The 21083-nt window shown below is 36.0% G+C and overlaps 1 protein-coding gene across 3 annotated transcripts in view; it reads left to right on the top strand.

Annotated features, from left to right (window-relative positions):
* The window catches only part of CYP39A1 (cytochrome P450 family 39 subfamily A member 1), a 102797-nt gene that overhangs the window by 52830 nt on the left and 28884 nt on the right, over positions 1–21083 (top strand). For 2 of the 3 annotated variants that reach the window (XM_008958685.4, XM_003833200.5), the window contains 3 exons: positions 3741–3874; positions 11733–11828; positions 12697–12785. In XM_008958685.4, the coding sequence (XP_008956933.3) occupies positions 3741–3874; positions 11733–11828; positions 12697–12785 (319 nt within the window). Of the gene's footprint in view, positions 1–3740; positions 3875–11732; positions 11829–12696; positions 12786–16264; positions 17364–21083 lie in introns of those variants that run through there. The other variant, XM_063605302.1, reaches the window with a different exon arrangement.

Here is a 21083-nt window from a genome sequence, read left to right as displayed (position 1 = left end):
TCTGTGTAGGCCAGTGTTGCTTTGAGATGCCTTTTAGACATGCAAACAAAGCCAATGAGAAGCCAGTTGGATAACAATAATCTGGAGCTCACAAAATGGATGAAGGCAAAAAATGTTATTGTAGGTGTCACTAGTCCACTGATGGTATTTTATAGAAAAGGGTTTGTTTGAGTCCCCCAGGAGGATAATGTAGAGAAGAGAAGAGGGCCCAGAACTGACACCTGGCAGTCTTGGGGTACATTCAGAAGTTGAATAGCGGGAAAGATACTTCCTGTCATCTCTGGATTCATCTGGTATGAGCAGACTGGAACCTCAGTGGAACACCCTTGGAAGAGAGGGTGGATCCATTACCAAACCGCCAAGAACCAGTGTGACAGCTTGTTCTGATCTGCATCTACAGTTGATTGACCTAGTCACTTGCTACACCAGACTCTATTTCACACTGAATTCCTGTTATCTGAACATGCTCTTTATTTTTGTGTATCTGATTTTTTTCTTCAGATTTTTTTCTTCTGAAAAGCCTCTCTGACACCTCCCTCCCCCATCTGGTCACTGTCACCACTGTGCTCCTATAGCGAGTTGCACACTTTAATGTGATAGCGCTTATTGCATTAACCACTTTTAGTTCTCTCTCTTCTCTATCAGACTATTCAGAGCCAGAGACATGACCTACATCTTCATACTCAGCACTTGCAAACTACCTATAGGGTCTCAGTCTCTGCAGATATCTACTGAACAAATAATGGAAGGAATTCCTCAGACCTGGCCCCCAATTCGTGTTGCATATGCAACCCCACACGCCAATCTCTAAATTTTCTCCCAATAAAGGTTTCAGGAAAAAGAATAACTTTATTAGCTATGGAGTAAAAGTAGATAGGAAGGTGTGGTTTCTAAAGAGTCATTATTAAATTCGCATTAATAGTAACGGTAATAATAAATGAAAAGTAAATCAGCACCACCTTGTACTGAACACTTAGTACATACTGGGCACCGCTCTAAGTTTGTGTGTCATTCATAAACTAATTCAAAAATTAGAACCTCAGGATTTCTCATTTTAACATTGTCTAGACAAAGCACTTATTCTTTCTTTAATTTTTCATCTTATAGTCTTTTTGATGGTAAAGATCTCCGAAACTTAAATTTCTTATATTTCCTTAGCACTTTATTCTCCAGTGAATGCCAAACAAACATTTGTCTATTTGATTTAGCAATGATATCTGTTACATATGCGAAATCTCAGCCACTTTTCAAATAAAGAATTCTGACCATGGCTTTTCTAAATTATTTTTCCGAATTAGTTTAGAAAATGTTGGGATAGTTTGGGGAAAATGTAAACTAAGTAAAATGTATGGTACCCCTGTCTTTCCATGGTGTATCAAGACAGTTTTCAGTTGGTGATCACGTTTTAGTTCTTAACAACTACTCATAGATTATGCCATGTGCACAAAAGTTTATGCCATGTGCTAGTAATCTTCAGACATTAAAAATAGGGTTGGTTTGCTTTTTCGGAGGATTGCCTTGGAAATAATCTGTATCCTAATTTATATAGCTAGTTATCTTTTATGTAGCTAATGATTTGCTTGTATGGATATTGGTAGAAGACAGATTCCATGTTACAAAAAGTTTGGGAATATCAGTGTAAATAACTGTTTTGTTGCAGGATTTCTCAAAGCCTGTAATACACTAATGTGTCCAGTGAATCACCAATAACATGTAGCATTTTTCGTATTTGGTTGCCCATGAACCTTTTCCCTCCTTCATACGTTTGACATCTTGCAAATATTTCATAGAACACAATTTGGAAAAACTGTGGCATTTAGGTTGTGAAGATGCAGAAGGCATACTTATTGTTTTCCAATCTTTGTTACGGAAAAGGAAAACCAACAGTTTTATTGGGCAATGCCTGCAGAGATTACAACAAAAATCCCATAAAGGTGCTTATCTCCTTTTAATATTAGATTGCTCAGATCTGAGCAAATAAGCCGAAGGTCTTAATTTAATACAGAATAGTGCTGTATATCACTGTTTCATTGTTGAGGTGTTAACCCTCCCTCAGCCTAAGACAGGAAGTTTCCAATTTCTCTAGCCTCCGGATTTTCCAGAATGGCATTTAGGATCGTCTGTAGTATGGCCTTAGTGGATCTCTCACTGTTCCATCACGTATGTCTCACCTTCTGGGCAAACTGGACCCGTTGCCATTTTCTAAATGTACTCATGTTGTCTGCAGTCTTACTTTTGTTCTTCCTCTTTGCCTAAAATATCCACCCATTCACCTCCCTATGTTGAAGTTGGACCATTTGCTAATTTAATGTATATTTACTGGGGTTGACTCTATGCAAGAAACTAATCATATTTGTAGTTTTAGAGAAAGATATTCATAAAATATTTTCTTTTTCATCTAGTTGGATGTGAACCCTATTTGCTTTAAACTACCTTAGATGTGAACCCTATCTGCTTTTAACTACCTTAGAATATTTTACATCTTAGAAAATAGTTTCTTTGCCTGCATGATGTACCAGTCAACTGTGTGCTTGTCTCTTACCTCCTAGTAGACTAAGTGTATTGCAAGCAAGAGCTGCGCCTTAATTATTGTAATACTGGTACAGCCTGTCTCAGCTCCTGGTCCCTACGTGGTACTTAAGAATCTGTCAGATTGAATGGAGTTCATAGGTTCCTAGACTCCACTAACCAAAGGTGTTTGCTTCTGACTCCTTAGGAATTCTATCTATACTGACAGAAAAGGTTTCCCAGGCAGCACCCAATAAACCTTTTCCTGCAAAATGGGTTTGCTTTTGAACACGCCTCATCCAGAGTCAAAGAGAGACATGGCTGGAGACCCTAGTTCTACTCTTACCCACTCATTCTCAAGATGGTCTGAAAGCAAATGTGAAAAAGAGAAATGCGTTGACTTAATTAAACTGACAATATTGTTGTTGACTTTTCTTAAGCAAATACTGTCAAAAACAAATTGAAAGTGCAGTTGTTTCAAGTAATTTTCAAAATGCAAACATTTTACTTGAAATATTGTTAACTAAACTGTCTAATTTGACTGAAAGTTCCTGCCATTACTTTAGATGGTACAAAGGTTGATGGTTGATGCCCTTCGTCCACGCCGCCCCCTCCTTTTTCAGGTGCTTTCAGTCTAAAGATCAAATAAAGTATGCACATCACGTTAAGAAAGTTTGATGCACCTGTGTTTAGAGGGCGTCTTCATTCTTCCAGCTCAGATACTTGTGCCCCATTGCCCCTTTTCCAGTTGTTTTTTTGAAATGAATGATTTAGGGGGAAAAAAAAAAGCAATTCAAAAGGGTAAAGGCAGAAGAAAAAGGCTGGATGGCTTCTCGTATCTTTTTCTTTGTGCTTTTGATGTCAGTCTTTTATTGCTTTTTACATAAGTGGAATGAGAATTTAGACAAGAAAAAGATGAGTAAAACCTTTCTGACAAGGACTGTCTTAGCTATTTGATAGCTATAAGACTGTGGGAACCTAAGTTGGATACCAATCCATCACATTACAGTAATCAACATTGGCTTAGTTTTTTATATCATACATTTTACCTTGTCAAGAGGAAAGTGATAAAGAAAAAGAGGCAATTAATGACTAAACCTGTAATAGGTAATAGTAATAGGAACACTTTACTTGCTGTCAGAGGCAACATCTAACCTCTGCTGATGAGCTTACGTGAAATCACTTTCTGACCTCTGTAGTCTATTTATTTCTCATTAAAAATTTTTTTACAGGCAAAGATAAGATTAAAGTGTCTGAGGATGACCTGGAGAAACTCCTTCTAATTAAATGGTGTGTTTTGGAAACCATTCGTTTAAAAGCTCCTGGTGTCATTACTAGAAAAGTGGTGAAGCCTGTGGAAATTTTGGTAAGCTTTGGTTTGGTTTTAAATGAATCAACCTTCTACAAAAAAAGTACACATTTTGCCCACATATATTTTTCAGGTTGACATATCTTGATTTATTTTTACTTGACAAATAAATATTTTATATATTTGTCTTGTACAACATGTGGTTTTGAAATATGTATATATTATGGAATGGCTAAATCAAACTAATTAAAATATGCATCACTTCACTTGCTTATCAGTTTTCTGTGTAAGAAGACTAAAAATCTATTCTCTTGGTAATTTTCAGGAAAACAATATGTCGTTACTAGGAATAGTCACCATGTTATACAATAGACCTCTTGAACTTACTCCTCCTGTCTAACTGAAGTTTTGTATCCTTTGACTAATATCTCTCCAGGTCCTCCTCCACCCCTTCTTTACCCTTCAATCCCCGGTAACTACCATCCTACTCTATTTCTGAGCTCACTTTTTTTAGATTCAACATATAAGTGAAAATACACGTATATGTGGTTTGTCATTCTTCCTGGCTTGTTTCACTTAACAAAATGTTTTCCAGTTTCATTCATGTTGTCACAAATGAGAGCATTTCCTTCTTTTTAAAGGTTAAATAGTATTCCATTATGTATATATACATTTTATAAACATGGGAGTGCAGATACATCTTCAACATACTGATTTCATTTCCTTTAGATATGTACCCAGTAGTGGGATTGCTAGATCATATAGTAGTTCTATTTTTAATTTTTTGAGGAACCTTCATACTGTTTACCATATGGCTATACTAATTTACATTCCCACCGATAGTGTGCAAGTGTTCCCTTTTCTCTACATCCTCTTCCACAATTATCTTTCATCTTTATGATATAGCCATTCTACAGGAGCAAGGTGATAGATCCTTGTGTTTTTAATTTATATTTTCTTGATGATTAGTAATGTTGAGCATTTTTTTATACCTGTTGGCCTTTTGTATGCCTTCTTTTGAGAAATGTCTATTCAGATTCCTTGCCAATTTTTTAAAATCATTTTTTTTGTTTTTGTTTTTTACTAGTGAGTTGTTTAAGTTTCTTGTATATTTTGGATATTAACCTCTTGTCAGATGTATGGCCTGCAAAAATTTTCCCCCATTAGGTTGTCTCTTCATTCTGTTGACTGTTTCTTTGGCTATACATAAGCGTTTTAGTTTAATGTAATCCCATTTTTCTATTTTTGCTTTGGTTACCTGTGCTTTTGGATTCATATTCTCAAAAAATTGTTGCCCAGATCACTGTCATGGGGTCTTTTCCCATATGTTTTCTTCTGGTAGTTTACAGTTTCAGGTCTTACTTTCAAGTCTTTAATCTATTACAGTTGATTTTTGTATATGGAGTGAAATACAGGTCTAATTTCATTCTTATAAATGTGGATGTCCAGTTTTCCCAACATCATTTATTGAAGAAACTGTCGATTTTCTATTGTATGTTCTTGGAACCTTTGTTGACATTCAATTGACTGTAAATGTGTGTATTTATTCTGGGGCTGTCTATTCTGTTCTATTGATCTATGTGCCTGGTTTTATGCCAGTACCATGCTGTTTTGATTACTGTAGCTTTATAATATATTTTGAAGTCAAATAGTGTGATGATTCAGGTTTTTTCTTTGTTCAAGGGTCTTTTGTAGTTTCATATGTTTTTTCTATTTCTGTAAAAATGTCATTAGAATTTTGATAGCATATATTATGTAATTTCTTGAATTCCATTGAGCACAAAATGACCCTAGAACAGGTTATTAATAAGAGTTGTGCAGCAATGTTTCATTAATATAGATATTTATCTTATGGCAAGTACTTTAAGTAAAACATAATAATCCTTTAATAATCATTCTGGCCATCTGATTCTGAATCAGAATCAATATAATCCTATTTAAATCAGGCAGGTGAATTGAATGGTCTCTTCTCTACTGATTCAACCAACATGAATTTCTTAGCACCAATGAGCTAAGGAATTCAGGATGTGAAGAAAGTTATTTTGCATAGCTGGAAGACAATTTTAGGCCACAGATTACAGATATGGGAACAGATAACAGGAATATATTGGATAATCTCAATTTATATTAGGAGGCAGCAGCTAAGTGAAGGTGAGAGGATTTTTCTACGGACAAAGTAGGAAGAAATTCTCAAGTGCACCATGAAAGGGTATGTGCACATGGCAGACTTATTAGTTAAATATTTGTGAATCAATATGGCATAACAAATTATTTTTTTTGAAATGATTTGACTTAGGGCCTGCATTATCCAAATGGATCACATTTAATCAGTCCTCTACTATTGTTTGCTTTTTTATATGCAGCTTGAGAGTGCTTGGATTCAAACCAAGGAAATTTTGTAATAGAACACAGATAAAAATCCAAATTTTGTAAAAGTTGAAACTTTTGCTTCCAAAGGAGGCATGATTTATTTAACTGATCTTATGTATATTAGAGTATTTAGTTTTTGTGGGATTTCACCAGTTCATACTTTTATTTATTTTTATTTTATTGTAATTTTTTTGAGACAGGGTCTCTGTCACCAAGGCTGGAGTACAGTGACACAATCTCAGCTCACTACAACCTACAAGTAGCTCTTCCACGGTCTTTTAACCTCATATATTAGTCAGGATTATGTTATAAAGGGAGTTGTAACTTTTGTTGGGGCTATTAACCTCCCATATTCTTTCAAAAGTAATTTTACTTATTTTGACAACTTTGCCAGAAGAGATACCCATGCTCAAACACACGCACACAGATGTATACTCTTGCGTGCACAATACCCCATCTGCACAACCTCTTAAATGTACTACCGCAACTATCTAATATTCTCTTTGTATGACATTAATATAGAAACCAAAGTTTCAGCATAGTGTAAATCTGTCATTAAAATTTTTTTAACACTAATTCTTCACTTTTTATGCATCTAGAGAGTTTTCACATTTATTTCAGTGGTCACATAATAGTCCATTTTCTTGAAAGCATAAATATTTAGTGGTTTTTGACTCTTCAGAATTTAGATTGTTTTACTTTGTGGTTATGTTAATGTGGTAATTATTTGCATCTCTGTTGCCCATGCTGGAGTGCAGTGACATGATCTTGGCTCACTGCAACCACCACCTCCCAGGTTCAAGCAGTTCTCCTGCCTCAGCCTCCCAAGTAGCTGAGATTACCGGAGTGTGCCATCATGCCCAGTTGATTTTTGTATTTTTAGTAAAGCCAGGATTTCACCATGTTGGCCAGACTGGTCTGGAACTCCTGACCTCAGGTGATCTGCCCGCCTTGGCCTCCCAAAGTGCTGGGATTACAGGCATAAACGACCACACCCAGCTGAAAAGTTTTCTGTTTTAATAAAACACATCTACACAATTTTGAATTGGTAGCAAAGTCATCTAATATATGGATATAGTATACATTTTTAAACTAGTCCCTGTTCTTGCATATGTATGTGGCTTCCAATTTTTCACTTCTATAAACAGTGTGAAGATGAACATCCTTTTAGCTAAATCCTTGTATACATTACTAATTATTTCCTTAGTATAAATTCATACAATTTGGTTCTTTCAAGATTCATATGTTTTCAAAAACAGGTGGAATGTTTTTGCTGAACTGAAGTTTAACAATATGTTCCCAGAAATTTGTATTTTAAAACACATTTCACATGGGCTTATCTATGTTGAGTAATGACAGAGGCTCATATTTTCTCCTCTGTTGGGCAACTGGTCAATGTTCCTTTTTATGCATACTAGAAGTATTCTCCCACCACCCTTCCCTAAGGTAGTTCGAACAGGCTCTCTTTGTTTATTTTTGCCTCTGTGCCCTTTCCTGGAAATGGAATGAATTGAAATGGACGAACACTCTCTACTTTCTTGGATTTACTGCATTCTTTCTTTCTCTTTATTATGCTACCTTTCTAAAACTCTGAAACTTCTACCTGTGTTCTCTTTTCAAGGTTTTATATGTTTAGTAGAAAAGTTTATCTTCAAGAATATCCAGAAAAGAGTAACAAAAAAGAGTATTGGAAAAGATGAGTAATTGAGAAATATTAATTATCCTTTAAAACCTGTTATAAAGCCAAAAGAATTAAAATGTTATGATCCCGGTGTCAGACCAGATGTTCAGATCAATAGAAATAACTGGAAAGATAACAAAGAATTAGCTTCCTTATACATAATAATTTAATGTAGGATAAGTGACTCTTTTAATAAATCAATGTAAAGGGAAGAAATTAATATGTGGCTTGGGATGACTGACTAAAAGTGGGTTTTTTTTAAACTTCTTAAGTAGAAGTTCTCAAACTTTTTGGTTTCATGATCCCATCACACTCTTCAGAATTATTGAAGATCCCAAAGAGTTTTTGTCTATGTCTATTTTAAATCTATCAATATTAGCTATATTTTAAATTTAAACTGAGAAATTGTTAAAATATTAATTTGGTGATTCATTTAAAATAACGAAAACCTCTTACATGCTAACATGATACATAGTTTTCTAAAACATTAACTATATTTATTTTATAAAAAGAAGAGGACTGCCTGATTTTAAGATTAATCAATGAAACCACAAAAAGGATAAACAGATTTGAATGTACCATAGCAAAATTTAATGTCTCATTTTTTAAAAGTGTAACTCAAATGTGAATATAATGTAAACATCAATATACAACACAACTATAAATAATTTTAATATTTAAAGAACTGACACAAATCAATAAGAATGAGTGTCACATAGGTTAATCAGGACAGAACATAAAAGTTTATAGGATAAAATAAATGGAAAAACTCTCAAACGTAAAAATGTAAATGTAAAAACATAAAAATGTAAACCTAAAACAACCATTAGAAATGTCAGATTACAGATAAAAGGGTAATGAAACTTACATTCTCATAAATTATAGTTAGAAATATATTTTGCTACAAAATTTGAGGAAACAGTTGAATAACATGCATTTATAGCCTTAAAATATGCATGTCCTGTGTCATCTGAACATCTGTGTTAACAGAATCTATGTGGGAAAATGCTGTGTGGAAGAAAGTGCTCATGGTGGCACTATTTACCATAGGAAAAAAAGTAGGGAATGATTACATTAATTATTGTTTAATCTACCCAGTGGAAGATTAAACAGTCATTGGAGGAAGAAATATTCACCATGAATATACAATAAAAAGGGAAAACAGGTTATGAAGTTAAGAGAACTAAGAAAGATTAAATTGGTCATTCAGGAGGATCAAAACTATGTTTAAAGTTTAACAACAACAAAATATCTCCTATTAATACTAAGTAAACATACTGGAAAGAAATCTAGCTAGTTAATGACTGTCTTTGGGTGTCAGAACTCTGGATTTTCTTTTCTAGTTTTTCTACTTTTCAGAATTTTCCAAACTTTTTGTAGAGATAAGTTTTTATCATACAAAAGAATATACTCTTTAATTTAAAAAATACTTATTTTATTTTTATTTTTTTTCAGCACAAACACCAACCAAGCCTCTGGTTGAAAGCTAGGAGAAAAGGCTGTGTGCTTCAGACCTCCTGCTATAGATGTGTTGCCTCTGGACTCCTCCTTTCTCTTTAAGATTATGTATTCCTGGCACCCACTTAGCTCTGAGCACCTTTCTTGAATTACAACACAGAATCCTGCCTTCTCTTCCTTTTTTAAAGAAAGCCCCCCTTCTAGATTATCAGATGAAGCTTGTTTTGGCTTCACACCATCCAGGTGAGGTGGGCTGGCCAGGCTCAATTCTGTCTACCTGAGAGATGCAGTTCTTGCAACACACAGAAGTTGTAGCTTCCCTTTGCTAGTGATCTGTGTTCTCATTCTGCAACTGTTTTGCCTCCCTCTTGATCTTTCACTTCATCTGTCTTGTAAGTAAAGATAGGGACTGTTTAGGCTGGGCGTGATGATGTCTGCTTGCTCAGAGGGTTTCTTGACAGGACCAGCTCCAGCATTCATTCCTTCATGCTATTTATCAGTCTGGCAGTTGCTGCTGCTGCAACAGGTACCTCTTTCTTGTCTCCTCCCTGTTGCTAGTGGTAATTCTGTTACTGAGGACCTGTATGAAGTTCTCCTCCCTTTGCTAACCTGCTTTGTAGGCTACAACAGTCAGCAGCCTCCAAGTCATGATCACAGGTCAACAGCAACTTAAGAGGACTTTGCGGTGGGAAGGGGAAGGGCTGTGGTTGTCCTGACTGAAGGCCCATCCCTGTGCTGCCCCCAACCCTGCTCTCAAATACACATCACGGCCCTCTGTGGCTGATTCCAGAGTCAGTAATGACCTCTCTAGCCTCAGTTCCAATGGAAGTAAAACTGACAGGATTGGGATCTCACAGGTCTCTCTATTTTAAAATGATAGAGGGTACCTACAAAAGCTTCACTGTCTTCCCAGTCTTGGATTTGAGTCTCTCCAGCTCTCCTGGTTCTGAAATTGCCAAATCTCAAGCAATACTCAGCTGCCACTAGAGCAAACAGGGGTTCTCCTGGGTTAAAAAAATGATGACATCCCTACCCATACTCCACTCATAGCTACCAGTAAAAGACATATTTTTATTTTTCTTCGAGACAGAATGTCACTCTGTCTCCCAGGCTAGAGTACAGTGGCACAATCATAGCTCACTGTACCCTCAACCTCCTGGGCTCAAGCAATCCTCCTGTCTCAACCACCCAAGTAGCTGAGACTACAGGTGCATCATCATCCCCAGCTAATATTTTTCATTTTTTTGTAGAGACAAGGTCTTCCTATGTTGCCTAGGCTGGTCTCAAACTCCTGAGCTCAAAGGATCCTCCCACCAAGGCCTCCCAAAGTGTTAGGATTACAGGCATGAGCCACCACACCCAGCAGAAGACATATTTTTAATTGTAAGGTGTTTATCCTTTGGATAAGTAAACCTAAAGTAAAAGTTTTTCAAATATCTTGAGGACATTTCAGAATTATACAGGGTTAAATAGATGTGGCTTATGATGATGGGCAGTGGGAATTACCTAATAAAATATCTTTACCTTAGTAAAGTTGGTAGCTATCTAGCAATTATAAAACTTGGGAGATCTCTTTGTCCTGTGATTCCTGAACATGGTGATGATAGGGAGATTTTGTGAAATGGGTTTTAGTTCTTTGTATAGTTTATAGATCATGAAAATCTGTTGTCATATGAATCAGGAAGGATAATGTAGACTACCTGAGGAAACACATTGTTTATCCTCATTTCCACAAGCACTGTGACCCCAAACACAAACCCAACCAAACGAATACACAACACTTGCCTTTTCCTGTGTCTTCCTAACCAGTCATTTTTCATTTGTTTCTTTCCTAATAACTGGTGCTGGACTGAGGAAAGAAAAGTCCACTGCCCCTGCTCTAACACTGTCATTAGTATCCACAAGAACAGGACATCCTCTGCCCCTCTTCTCAGTGCTACCATGGCCATTGTCCCTGTCTCAGAGTCCAATTTTTCTGTTTCATAACCTGAGCCTCCACCGTAGTTTCTGCCTTCAAGAACTCTGGCCACAAACCCTAATATCAAACATCAAAAGCTACATTAGAATGGACTTATACTAGTTTCTAAAATTTTGACATTTAGCTAATATTTCCTTCCATGTAACTGAATATATGTACATGTGAATCAGAATTATATAATTTCCTCTATGTAACCAAATATATGTATATGGAAATCAGAATTATATAGATACTATATTATTAGATTTTATATTATTTATAATTAGATATTATATAATTATATAGATATTAAAAATTAGATTTTCTCACATTCAATTATAAAAGGTATATCTTCATCACAATATAATTGTAGCATTATTTTTAGTGGCCCAAATTCTCTTTAAAGTATATTTCAAAAAATTGATTTGCAGCTGATTTTTCTGTTATAGAATTACATCATTCCTTCTGGTGACTTGTTGATGTTGTCTCCATTTTGGCTGCATAGAAATCCAAAGTATTTTCCTGAGCCTGAATTGTTCAAACCTGTAAGTTATCTCTTTCAGTATATATTATTCTTTCATTTTAATTTCTTTTTATTTCAGAAGGGTAAATTCAGAAATTAATTAGGACTATATAATTAAGCAGCCATATTTCTCTCGTAACTAAGAACAAAGTTGACTACAAAGTACAGAACAGATTTGCAATATAGATACTGCAACATTTACAAATCAGTTAGAAAACTTTTTGTAGTAAACTTCTCTAACTTTAAAATACATTTTACATGAAACCAGAAGGGCATGTTCAAGTAAATAAGCCTGTTTTTGATAGAAGACTTATTTCATGTTCTTCAGGCAATTGCTTCTGTCATTGGTTTCCAAGGAGTACAAAAAAATACAAATAAAGCAAATTAAAACCGTGATCTGCTGTTTCTTAGAACTGGAAAGTTACAGGGCCGAACAGAATGTTAAGAGGTCATTTAGTCTGTTCTCTGCCTTTAGGTAAAACTGTCAAAAATGGCATCCAGATGCATTCATTCTGCATCCCAAGCTTTTTCCAACAGGCAGGGATGTCAGTGTCTTACTACTGAATTTATTACCAAGAGCAATTTTATGACGGAGCCTGAGACCTTATTATAAATATTCTTCCTCTTCTTAGGTCAATTCTGTGGTTGATTTACCTTATCATTTACATTTACCACTTAACAGAATTTTTTAAAAACCTTTTTATTTATAAGTTCATGTTCCAGAAACACAATTGTGTCTAATATTAATAACAGGGTGGAAAAAATTACCAACAACCCTGCAACTTTATATGCAAGGATTAGCTGTACAAGGTCATTTTTAGCCTAGAGAAATAAAGTTAAGCTTATTTATATAAGGCTGATTTGGGAAAAAAAATGTTTTCTTCCCACAGGAACGTTGGAAAAAGGCAAATTTAGAGAAGCACTCTTTCTTGGACTGCTTCATGGCATTTGGAAGCGGGAAGTTCCAGTGTCCTGCAAGGTCAGTGAGACAGCTGGGCCACATTTATCCAGAAAGTCTGCAGAAAGATGATGGCTCAGAGGGGAACAACTTTGGCTTAATCTCTTTATATATATATTTAAACTATAGGGAAATCCAGAAGAACACATTTTGTCTGGTTTATCTGTGGTCCTGTGCAGTGTCTCTCTGGGAATATCTAAAGTGGCTTCTTATAGAGGACCTTATGAGAAGAGAACATTACACTTGCCAGATGCCACATCAAAGCAGCATTTATGGTTCAAATTGTCAGCTTTCACACAAACATAATTGGAAGTGGTTTGAGTGCTACCTTCTTTAAAAACAAAGATAGAATTATATTTCTTTTACTATGACATTGTCATGGATATTTGCTAGGGTTCTAGAAAATCTTTGGCTTGGAGCATAGCAGGCACTTACTAGGTGGTTTTTGTCTATGGTGTTAGTTTGGTTTGTGAAAACTTTCTTTTGATACCTTTTATAGTTAAATTAATCTGGCACCCAGCCCTCCTCCTCAGTGTGATACCCTGTTCTAATGCAAGTGTCCATTGTTTAATGAAAGTTATTGTTATCTTTATTTGTTCAAGCAGAAAAGGTTTTTGAACATCTCATCTGTGCCAGGCCCTCTTCTAAGCTTCAGAGAGCACTGAGGAAGACCAACATGGTCCCTGACTTCATAGAATTTACAATCTACATTAAATATGTCACATTTCTTCATTGGGGATGATTCTGTAGGGGAAACGTCAGTACCTGTTTATGACAAAATCTCACTCAATGAATGTAGAAATCCATTAAATTTTTATATTTAAAAAATTGTAGTTTCTTGAAGTCAGTCCTCTTCATTATTTGAACAATAATGCCAGTCCATATTTGCAGTTATTAATTGCTCTGCAGTATCCATTCCATCCTTCCATTCTTCATGTGTTTAGAGTATTGGTATGATTTTGGTAATTTACGCTTCCCCTAAAATAGTATTAATCAGTCATAGCCAATCATGGAAATTCTATCCTCATTTTAGACATTATTCTAGAAATCTAAGCCTAAGCAAATGGGTGCCTGGTGTTTTGATGAGCTGCTTGTCCTGAGGTAGGAAGTTGAGCTAAACTGGCCAAACAGAGTGAAAGGAGAGACTTCTTCAGGATGAGGCCCCGTTCATCCTGTCCCACTGGATATGAACAAGGAAGCATGCAGCCTCAGATGTTACTAGCAGCAAGTTCAAGAGGAATAAGCTGTATGATGGTGCAGTCTGTAGATGGCAGAGCAGAAATATAGTAGGAGCCTGAATCCCTGGAATCTCGGTAATATTATTTTGTCACTGAATTCATCAGTTTTGAGGAGCTTGTCTACTTCCTGTTATGTTAGATAATAAGTGTCCTTACTTTTTAAGTCACTTTTAGTTGATGTTTCCATTGTTTGGAGCTGAATACCCATCATATACTGACATACCCACCATAAAACTCCAAAGCTGAACATTATAATTGAGTATCAGTTACTTTAGGGACATCATATAACACACAACAACATTAGCAACAAAAACCCATCATGCTCATCCTGCCTCTCATATTAATTTCACTTTACAGAAGCAGTTGTTAAGCCAATAACAAATTTTTTGTTTTTGTCACATACCAAATGTCAATGTCCTAAGAATAGCTCTTCTAAAAACAATAGATGCTACTTTTTTCAGGTTTCTTTATATCACTATATCTATCTATCTGTCTGTCTATCTATCTATCTATCTATCTATACCAATAGCAACTAAATAATTTATTATAATCATCCTTGACCTGGAGCTAGCAGTATTTTAAACCAATGACTGAAATGTCTTGCAATGAAGTGTGTAGTATGGGCCAATGGTCAAGGATTACCTGTTGACTATTGTTTCCAAGAGGCGCTATTACTACCTTCCATGATGACATTTGAGGCTAACAGACATTTTTTTGAGTTTGAAAGTAATTGGTATAATAAAGGGAACCATGATGCTGTAACTCAATCAATAGTATCTTCTTTAGACAGAAACTACGTATTTTTAGAGCACGCTGAGCTCTTACTCTGTGCAAGGCAGTGCTCTGGCTACCATAGGGGCTTTGGGCATGAGTAAGACATGTTTCAACCCACATGAGAAACAACTTAGTAGGGGCAAAGTGGACATTCAATTAATAAATAACTGCAAGGATTTCTGGTCGGGAGATGCCAAAGTGTCACACTGAGCTTCAAGAGAAAGGATATGTCTGGTCAAGATGCTCTCAGAAGATTTCCTGGGGAAAGTGGCGGGAGACCTTTTAGCTTGAGACAACAGAATGAGCAAAGGATTACTAAGCACAGAGGCATGTGGCTTAAGGCCTTATGGTTTTACTGTTACTGGGACCAGATTACAATGGTGAGAAGTAAGGCTGAAAATGTACACTGGCCCAATTGAAAAGGCCCCTTAATACCTGATGTATAAGTTTGTATGCATCTCACATGGCACTAATAAAGAACTAAAAGGTTTTGGGCAGAGTGGATTCATGTGAAGCATGACTTAGGTTATATGGTTATGCTAATATTCTATGTGTGAGGCATGGAGTGGTAGAATCTACCAGATTTGGAAGATGATTAGAAGCGGGGGTCAGGTGAGAGGAAGGCTTTGAGGTGGACTGTGGCTTTAAATTCAGGTGTCTGGTAGAGGTGGTGGAAATACAGAAATCAGGAATGAGAGAGAGTCTGGGAGCAAGATCTGAAGTTTTCCTTTGAAAGTAGAGTGTGTCAAAATATATATATCACTTAACCAAAATCTACCAGTTAAATATAAATGTTGAATACATGTGACCTATTTAAGAAACCTCATCAAGTTTAGTTTTCTACTGTTTCTGTTTTAAAATGTCCTTAATTTTGTCTTATTACTTATTACTTATTTTAAACAGCCAATGCATGAAATGTTTTGTTTCTAAAGAGAAATAAAATAGCAAATTGTTCAGGAAAGCAAATGACTTCATTTGGACAATGTATACCAAGGTAGATTTTTTTTGCACTAGAAATTTAATCCCACAAATCCTTAGTTGTAATCCCCAGAAAATTGCACTCGTTCTTGATTTGTGTTCCAGGCGCCAATTTATTTTCTCATGCACCAAATACTCAGTGAGTCAGAGAAAGTTGCCTGTAATATGGCTGATGATCAAAGTTCATCATGAACACACACTCTTACGGCCTTGCAGCTGTCACTTCTTGGAGTTCAAGCCACTGAGGTGGTATGAGAACCCCTCTCACAAGCAAACACAGAAGGTTCTGCTGATTTAAGTCAGTATGTACTCGGTGCTGCCATGGGATAACAACCAAAAATCAGAATGGAAGAACTGTGGTTCCTCTTCGTATTCGTGGGGGTTCTGAAAGTAGGTTTGGAGCAGGATCCCACTGCGAGGCACTTCCTTGTAGCACATGGAAGAAAATCTTTCTAGTAATTCTACTACTGGAGAAGTCTGGTGATTTATTTTTGTTTTGTTTTGTTTCAGAAAAACAAAACAGGAAAGAGCAGCATGAACCACCAGACTTCTTCAGAAATTGTAGCTTGCAAAGTGAAGAGTCTCATTATAGCAGACAGTCTCACATTAAACTATACGATTTAAATGGAGAAATAAGACGGAGGGTTTTCAGTGTGGGGGAAAACTTCTTTGAGTGAGCACCTCTGAGAGTTGATGATCTCAGGGATGTGCTTGCTATACCTGTCCCCTGGAACACACACCAAAACCAACAAGCTTGATTTTCCTTGGTTCTAATTCCTGCAAGAGGATGCCTGATTTGCTGTGTCATTGTGCAAATTGATATGGCTTAAACTCCAGTGTAAAACAACAGCCCTGATCTTTGGCAAGATTAATCTGCTTATAAAGGCATGCTTGGATAAGAAGAGAGTGTAATAAGAGGAAGGCTGCAATACTTGAGAAGTTAAAATGAAGCATGGATTCCTCAGGAATAGAAAGTGTGATTTTTACTTTTTGTGTATGTTTGGGTCTTTCATGTATTCTAGGGAGTCCTAGGCCACAAAGTCATGGGCTTGTCTTGAATTCCTAATGAAAATCTCACATCTATTGGAAAATTAATTAAAATCAGAGGTCCATCTAATAGTAATTTAGTAGTACTGTTTTTAACCAAACATCTCTTGAGCATCTAGTATTAATACAATTATTCTTTTATTTGATAACTATTTACTGAGTGTGTGCTATGTGTCAGGTTAGGGTTCTGGGAGTTATCATGGAAAACAAATCAGATGAAGCCCCTTTCCTTTAGGATGTTATATTCCCACCCAAGTCACCTTGTTAAAAACTGGGAAGAGTCAAAGACTCATAACATTTCTGAATTGGTTATAATGTGGTTGGGGAAATGAGACATAGCCATATGAAAAAAAAAAAGCCCTACTTAACAGCTTAAGATGGCACATGACAAATGCCAGAAGACTCAGATATGTAACAACTGCCATAAGAATTTGGAGGAAGGGGGATTAGAAAAGGCTTTTGGACTAGATTAGAATAATCAGTAAACAACATAAAAGAAAGGTCAGCTTTCTAAGATGCAGCAGTATCAAACTTCAAGGGAAGAAAAAATTAAGTGCTTATAGGAATATAATATACCTATATGTTAGTGATAGCAAGGCGATGATATATTTGGGACTTATGATGCTCTGAGCACATCTTTTTCTATATATTTATGTTAAAGATAATGCCATTTTAAAAGCTGTGCCTTATATAGTAAAGTATCTGCACACTCTTGTATTTGAGAAGTGTTATTAGTAGCGTTCTCCCTTTTATACTTAGAAATAGCTGATTGCTTTTAAGGAATGAGCAAATTTAAATCCCCATAGATTTAATGACAAGTTAAAAATCCAATTTATTCTGAGGAATTTGTTCCATAAACAAATGCATCCCCTCAGCTCTAGTTGTTAAATATAATTAAAGGAATTGTATTTACTTGTATAATTGTTTCCTAACATTTTCACAAGAGTGTGCACATATCCTGGAGAGTATATAAAAGAGGATTAGGAATGAGGGTGGGAAAGGTGAATGTGGCTAATTCTGAGACTCTGAGCCAGGTTATCAGAATCCTTATTGATTTTTAGCCATGCTTCTCTCTTCTCACTGCTTTGCAAAGGAGCAATGAGTCACTCAAAGGAGCATAGAAACCATTGGCAAAATTGCAGTCATTATTTTCCTGGCCATTTCATTTTGATACTTCATTATGAAGCTAAGACATAAGTATGTCAAGAACAGAAGAACAGAAGCAGCAATTCAAGAGTGATCTTTTTTTCTTTTTCAACTTTTATTTTGGGTTCAAGGGGGGTACACGTGCAAGTTTGTTGCATGGGTAGATTGAGTGTCTCAGGAGTTTGATATACAAATGATTTATCAACCAGGTAGTAAGCACAGTGCCCGATACGTAGTTTTTTGAACCTCACCCCCCTTCCATGCTCCACCCACAACAATTCCCTCTTTGTGTCCATGTGTATTTAATGTTTAGCTCCCACTTGTAAGTGAGAACATGCTGTATTTGGTTTTCTGTTCCTGTATTAATTCATTTAGGATAATGATCTTCAGCTGCATCCATGTTGCTGCAAAGGACAGGATTTCATTCTTTTTATAGCTGCACAGGATTTCATGGTGTTACTATGTACCATACTTTCTTTTTCTTTTCTCTGTCTCTCTCTTTTTTTTTTTTTTTTTTCTGAGACAGGCCCTGTTGCCCAGGCTAAAGTGCACTGGCGTGATCATAGCTCACTGTAGCTTCAACCTCCTGTGCTCAAGCATCCTCCTGCCTCAGCCTCCTGAGTCACTGGGCCTACAGGCACATGCCATAGTGCCCAGCTAATTTAAAAAAAAATTTTAGTAGAGACAAGGTCTCACTATGTTTCATAGGCTAGTCTTGAACTCCTGAGCTCAAGCGATTCTCCCACCTTGGCCTCCTAAAGTGCTGAGATTACAGGCATGAGCCACTGCACCTGGCCCCACATTATTTTAAATCCAGTCCACTGTTAATGGGCATCTAGGTTGATTTCATGTCTTTGCTATTGTGAATAGTGTTGCAATGAACGTATGAATGAATGTGTATTTTTGGTATAATCATTTATATTCCTTTGGGTATAATGGGATTGCTGGGTTGAATGGTAGTTCTAAGTTCTTTGAGAAATCTTCAAACTGCTTTTTATAGTGACTGAACTATTTTACATTCTCATCAGCAATGTATAAGCATTCCCTTTTCTCCTCAACCTCACCAACGTCTGTTATTTTTTGACTTTTTAATGATAACCGTTCTGAATGATGTGAGACGTTATCTCATTGTGGTTTTCATTTGCATTTCTCTAACGATTGGTAATGTTGAACAGTTTTTTATATACTTGTTTCCCATGTGTATTTCTTTTTTTGAGAAATGTCTGTTCATATTATTTGCCCATTTTTTTAAAAATGGAGTTGTGTTTTGCTTGCTGATTTAAGTTCCTTATAGATTCTGGATATTAGACCTTTGTGAGATGCATACGCCAAATATTTTCTCCCATTCTGTAGATTGTCTGTTTACTCCGTTGACAGTTTCTCTTACTGTGCAGAAGCTTTTCAGTTTAATTAGGTCCCACCTGTCTATTTTTTTGTTGTTGTTGCAATGGCTTTTGGAGACTTTATCATGAAATCCTTGGCAAGGCCTATGTCCAGAATGGTAGTTCCTTGATTTTCTTTTACAGCCATTAAAGTTTTAGGTCTTACATTTAAGTCTTCAATTCATCTTGAGTTGATTTTTGTATACGGTGAAAGGAAGGGGTCCAGTCTCAATCTTCTGCATATGGCTAGCTAGTTTATCCCAGCACCATTTATTGAACAGGGTATCTTTTCCCCATTGCTTGTTTTTATTGCTTACTTATCCGATCTGATGTTTTTAAGTGTGCAGCTTTATTCCTGGATTCTTTAATTTGTTCCATTGGTCCATATGTCTGTTTTTGTACCAGTATCATGCTGTTTGGGTTACTGTGGCCTTGTAGTATAGTTTGAAGTCAGGTAATGTGATGTGTCTAGCTTTGTCCTTTTGCTTAGGTTTACTTTGGTAATTTGGGCTCTTTTTTGGTTCCATATGGATTTTAGAATAGTTTTTTCCAATTCTGTGGAAAATGACTTTGGTAGTTTGATAGGAATAGCATTGAATATTTAAATTCCTTGTGCAATATGACCGTTTTAACAATATTGATTCTTCCTATCTATGAGCATGGAACACTTTCTCCATTTGTTTGTGTCATATCTGATTTCTTTCCTTGGTGTTTTGTAATTCTTATTTTAAATATATTTTACCTCCCTGGTTAGCTGTGTTCCTAGGTATTTTATGTGTGTGGCTGTTGTGAATGGGAGTGCATTCTTGATTTGGCTCTCAGCTTGGGTGTTGTTGGTGTATAGAAATACCACTGATTTTTACACAGTGATTTTGTATTCTGAAACTTTACTGAAGTTATTTATCAGTTTTAGGAGATTTGGGACAGACAGTAGGGTTTTCTTGGTATAGAATCATATCGTTTGTGAAGAGAGGTAGTTTGATTTATTCTCTTCCTATTTGGATGCCTTTTATTTCTTTCTCTTGCCTGATTATTCTGGCTTGGACTTCTAGTACTAGGTTGAATTGGAGTATGAGAGTTGGGCATTCTTGTCTTCTTTTGGTTTTCAAGGGGAAGGGTTCCGATTTTTGCCCATTCAGCATGATGTCAGTTATGAGTTTATTGTAGATGGCTCTCATTATTTTGAGGTATGTTCCTCCTATGCCTAGTTTGTTGAGGGTTTTTAACATGAAGGAATGTGGAATTTTATCGAAGGCCTTTTCTGCATCTATTGAGATGATCATGTATTTTTTGTTTTTAGTTTAGTTTATGAGATGAATCACATTGATTGATTTGTTTATATTGAACCAATCTTGTATCCAAGGTAAATAAAGTAAACAAAGTAAGTTTTATTTACTCTAAAGTAGACTTTATTCCTGGGATAGAAAGTATGGTGGATTAGCTTTTTGGTATATGGCTGAAATCAATTTGCTAGTATTTTGTTGAGAATTGTTGCATGTATGTTATTCAGCAATATTGGCTTGAAGTTTTCTTTTTTCATTGTCTCTGCCAGATTTTGGTATCAGAGTGATGCTGTCCTCATAGAATGAGTTAGGGAGGAGTCCTTCCTCCTTGACTTTTTTGAATAATTTCAGTACCAATAATTTCAAGATTGGTACCAGCTCGTCTTTATGTATCTGGTAGAATTCAACTGTGCATCCTTCTATTCCAGGGCTTTTTTGGTTGTTAGATTATAATATAATAACGAGTTTTGA

Source organism: Pan paniscus, chromosome 5 (genome assembly GCF_029289425.2).
Source record: "Pan paniscus chromosome 5, NHGRI_mPanPan1-v2.0_pri, whole genome shotgun sequence".
Classification (NCBI taxonomy): domain Eukaryota; kingdom Metazoa; phylum Chordata; class Mammalia; order Primates; family Hominidae; genus Pan; species Pan paniscus.
Note: the sequence above shows the minus strand (reverse complement) of the source record. Positions and strands in the feature narration are given on the sequence as shown.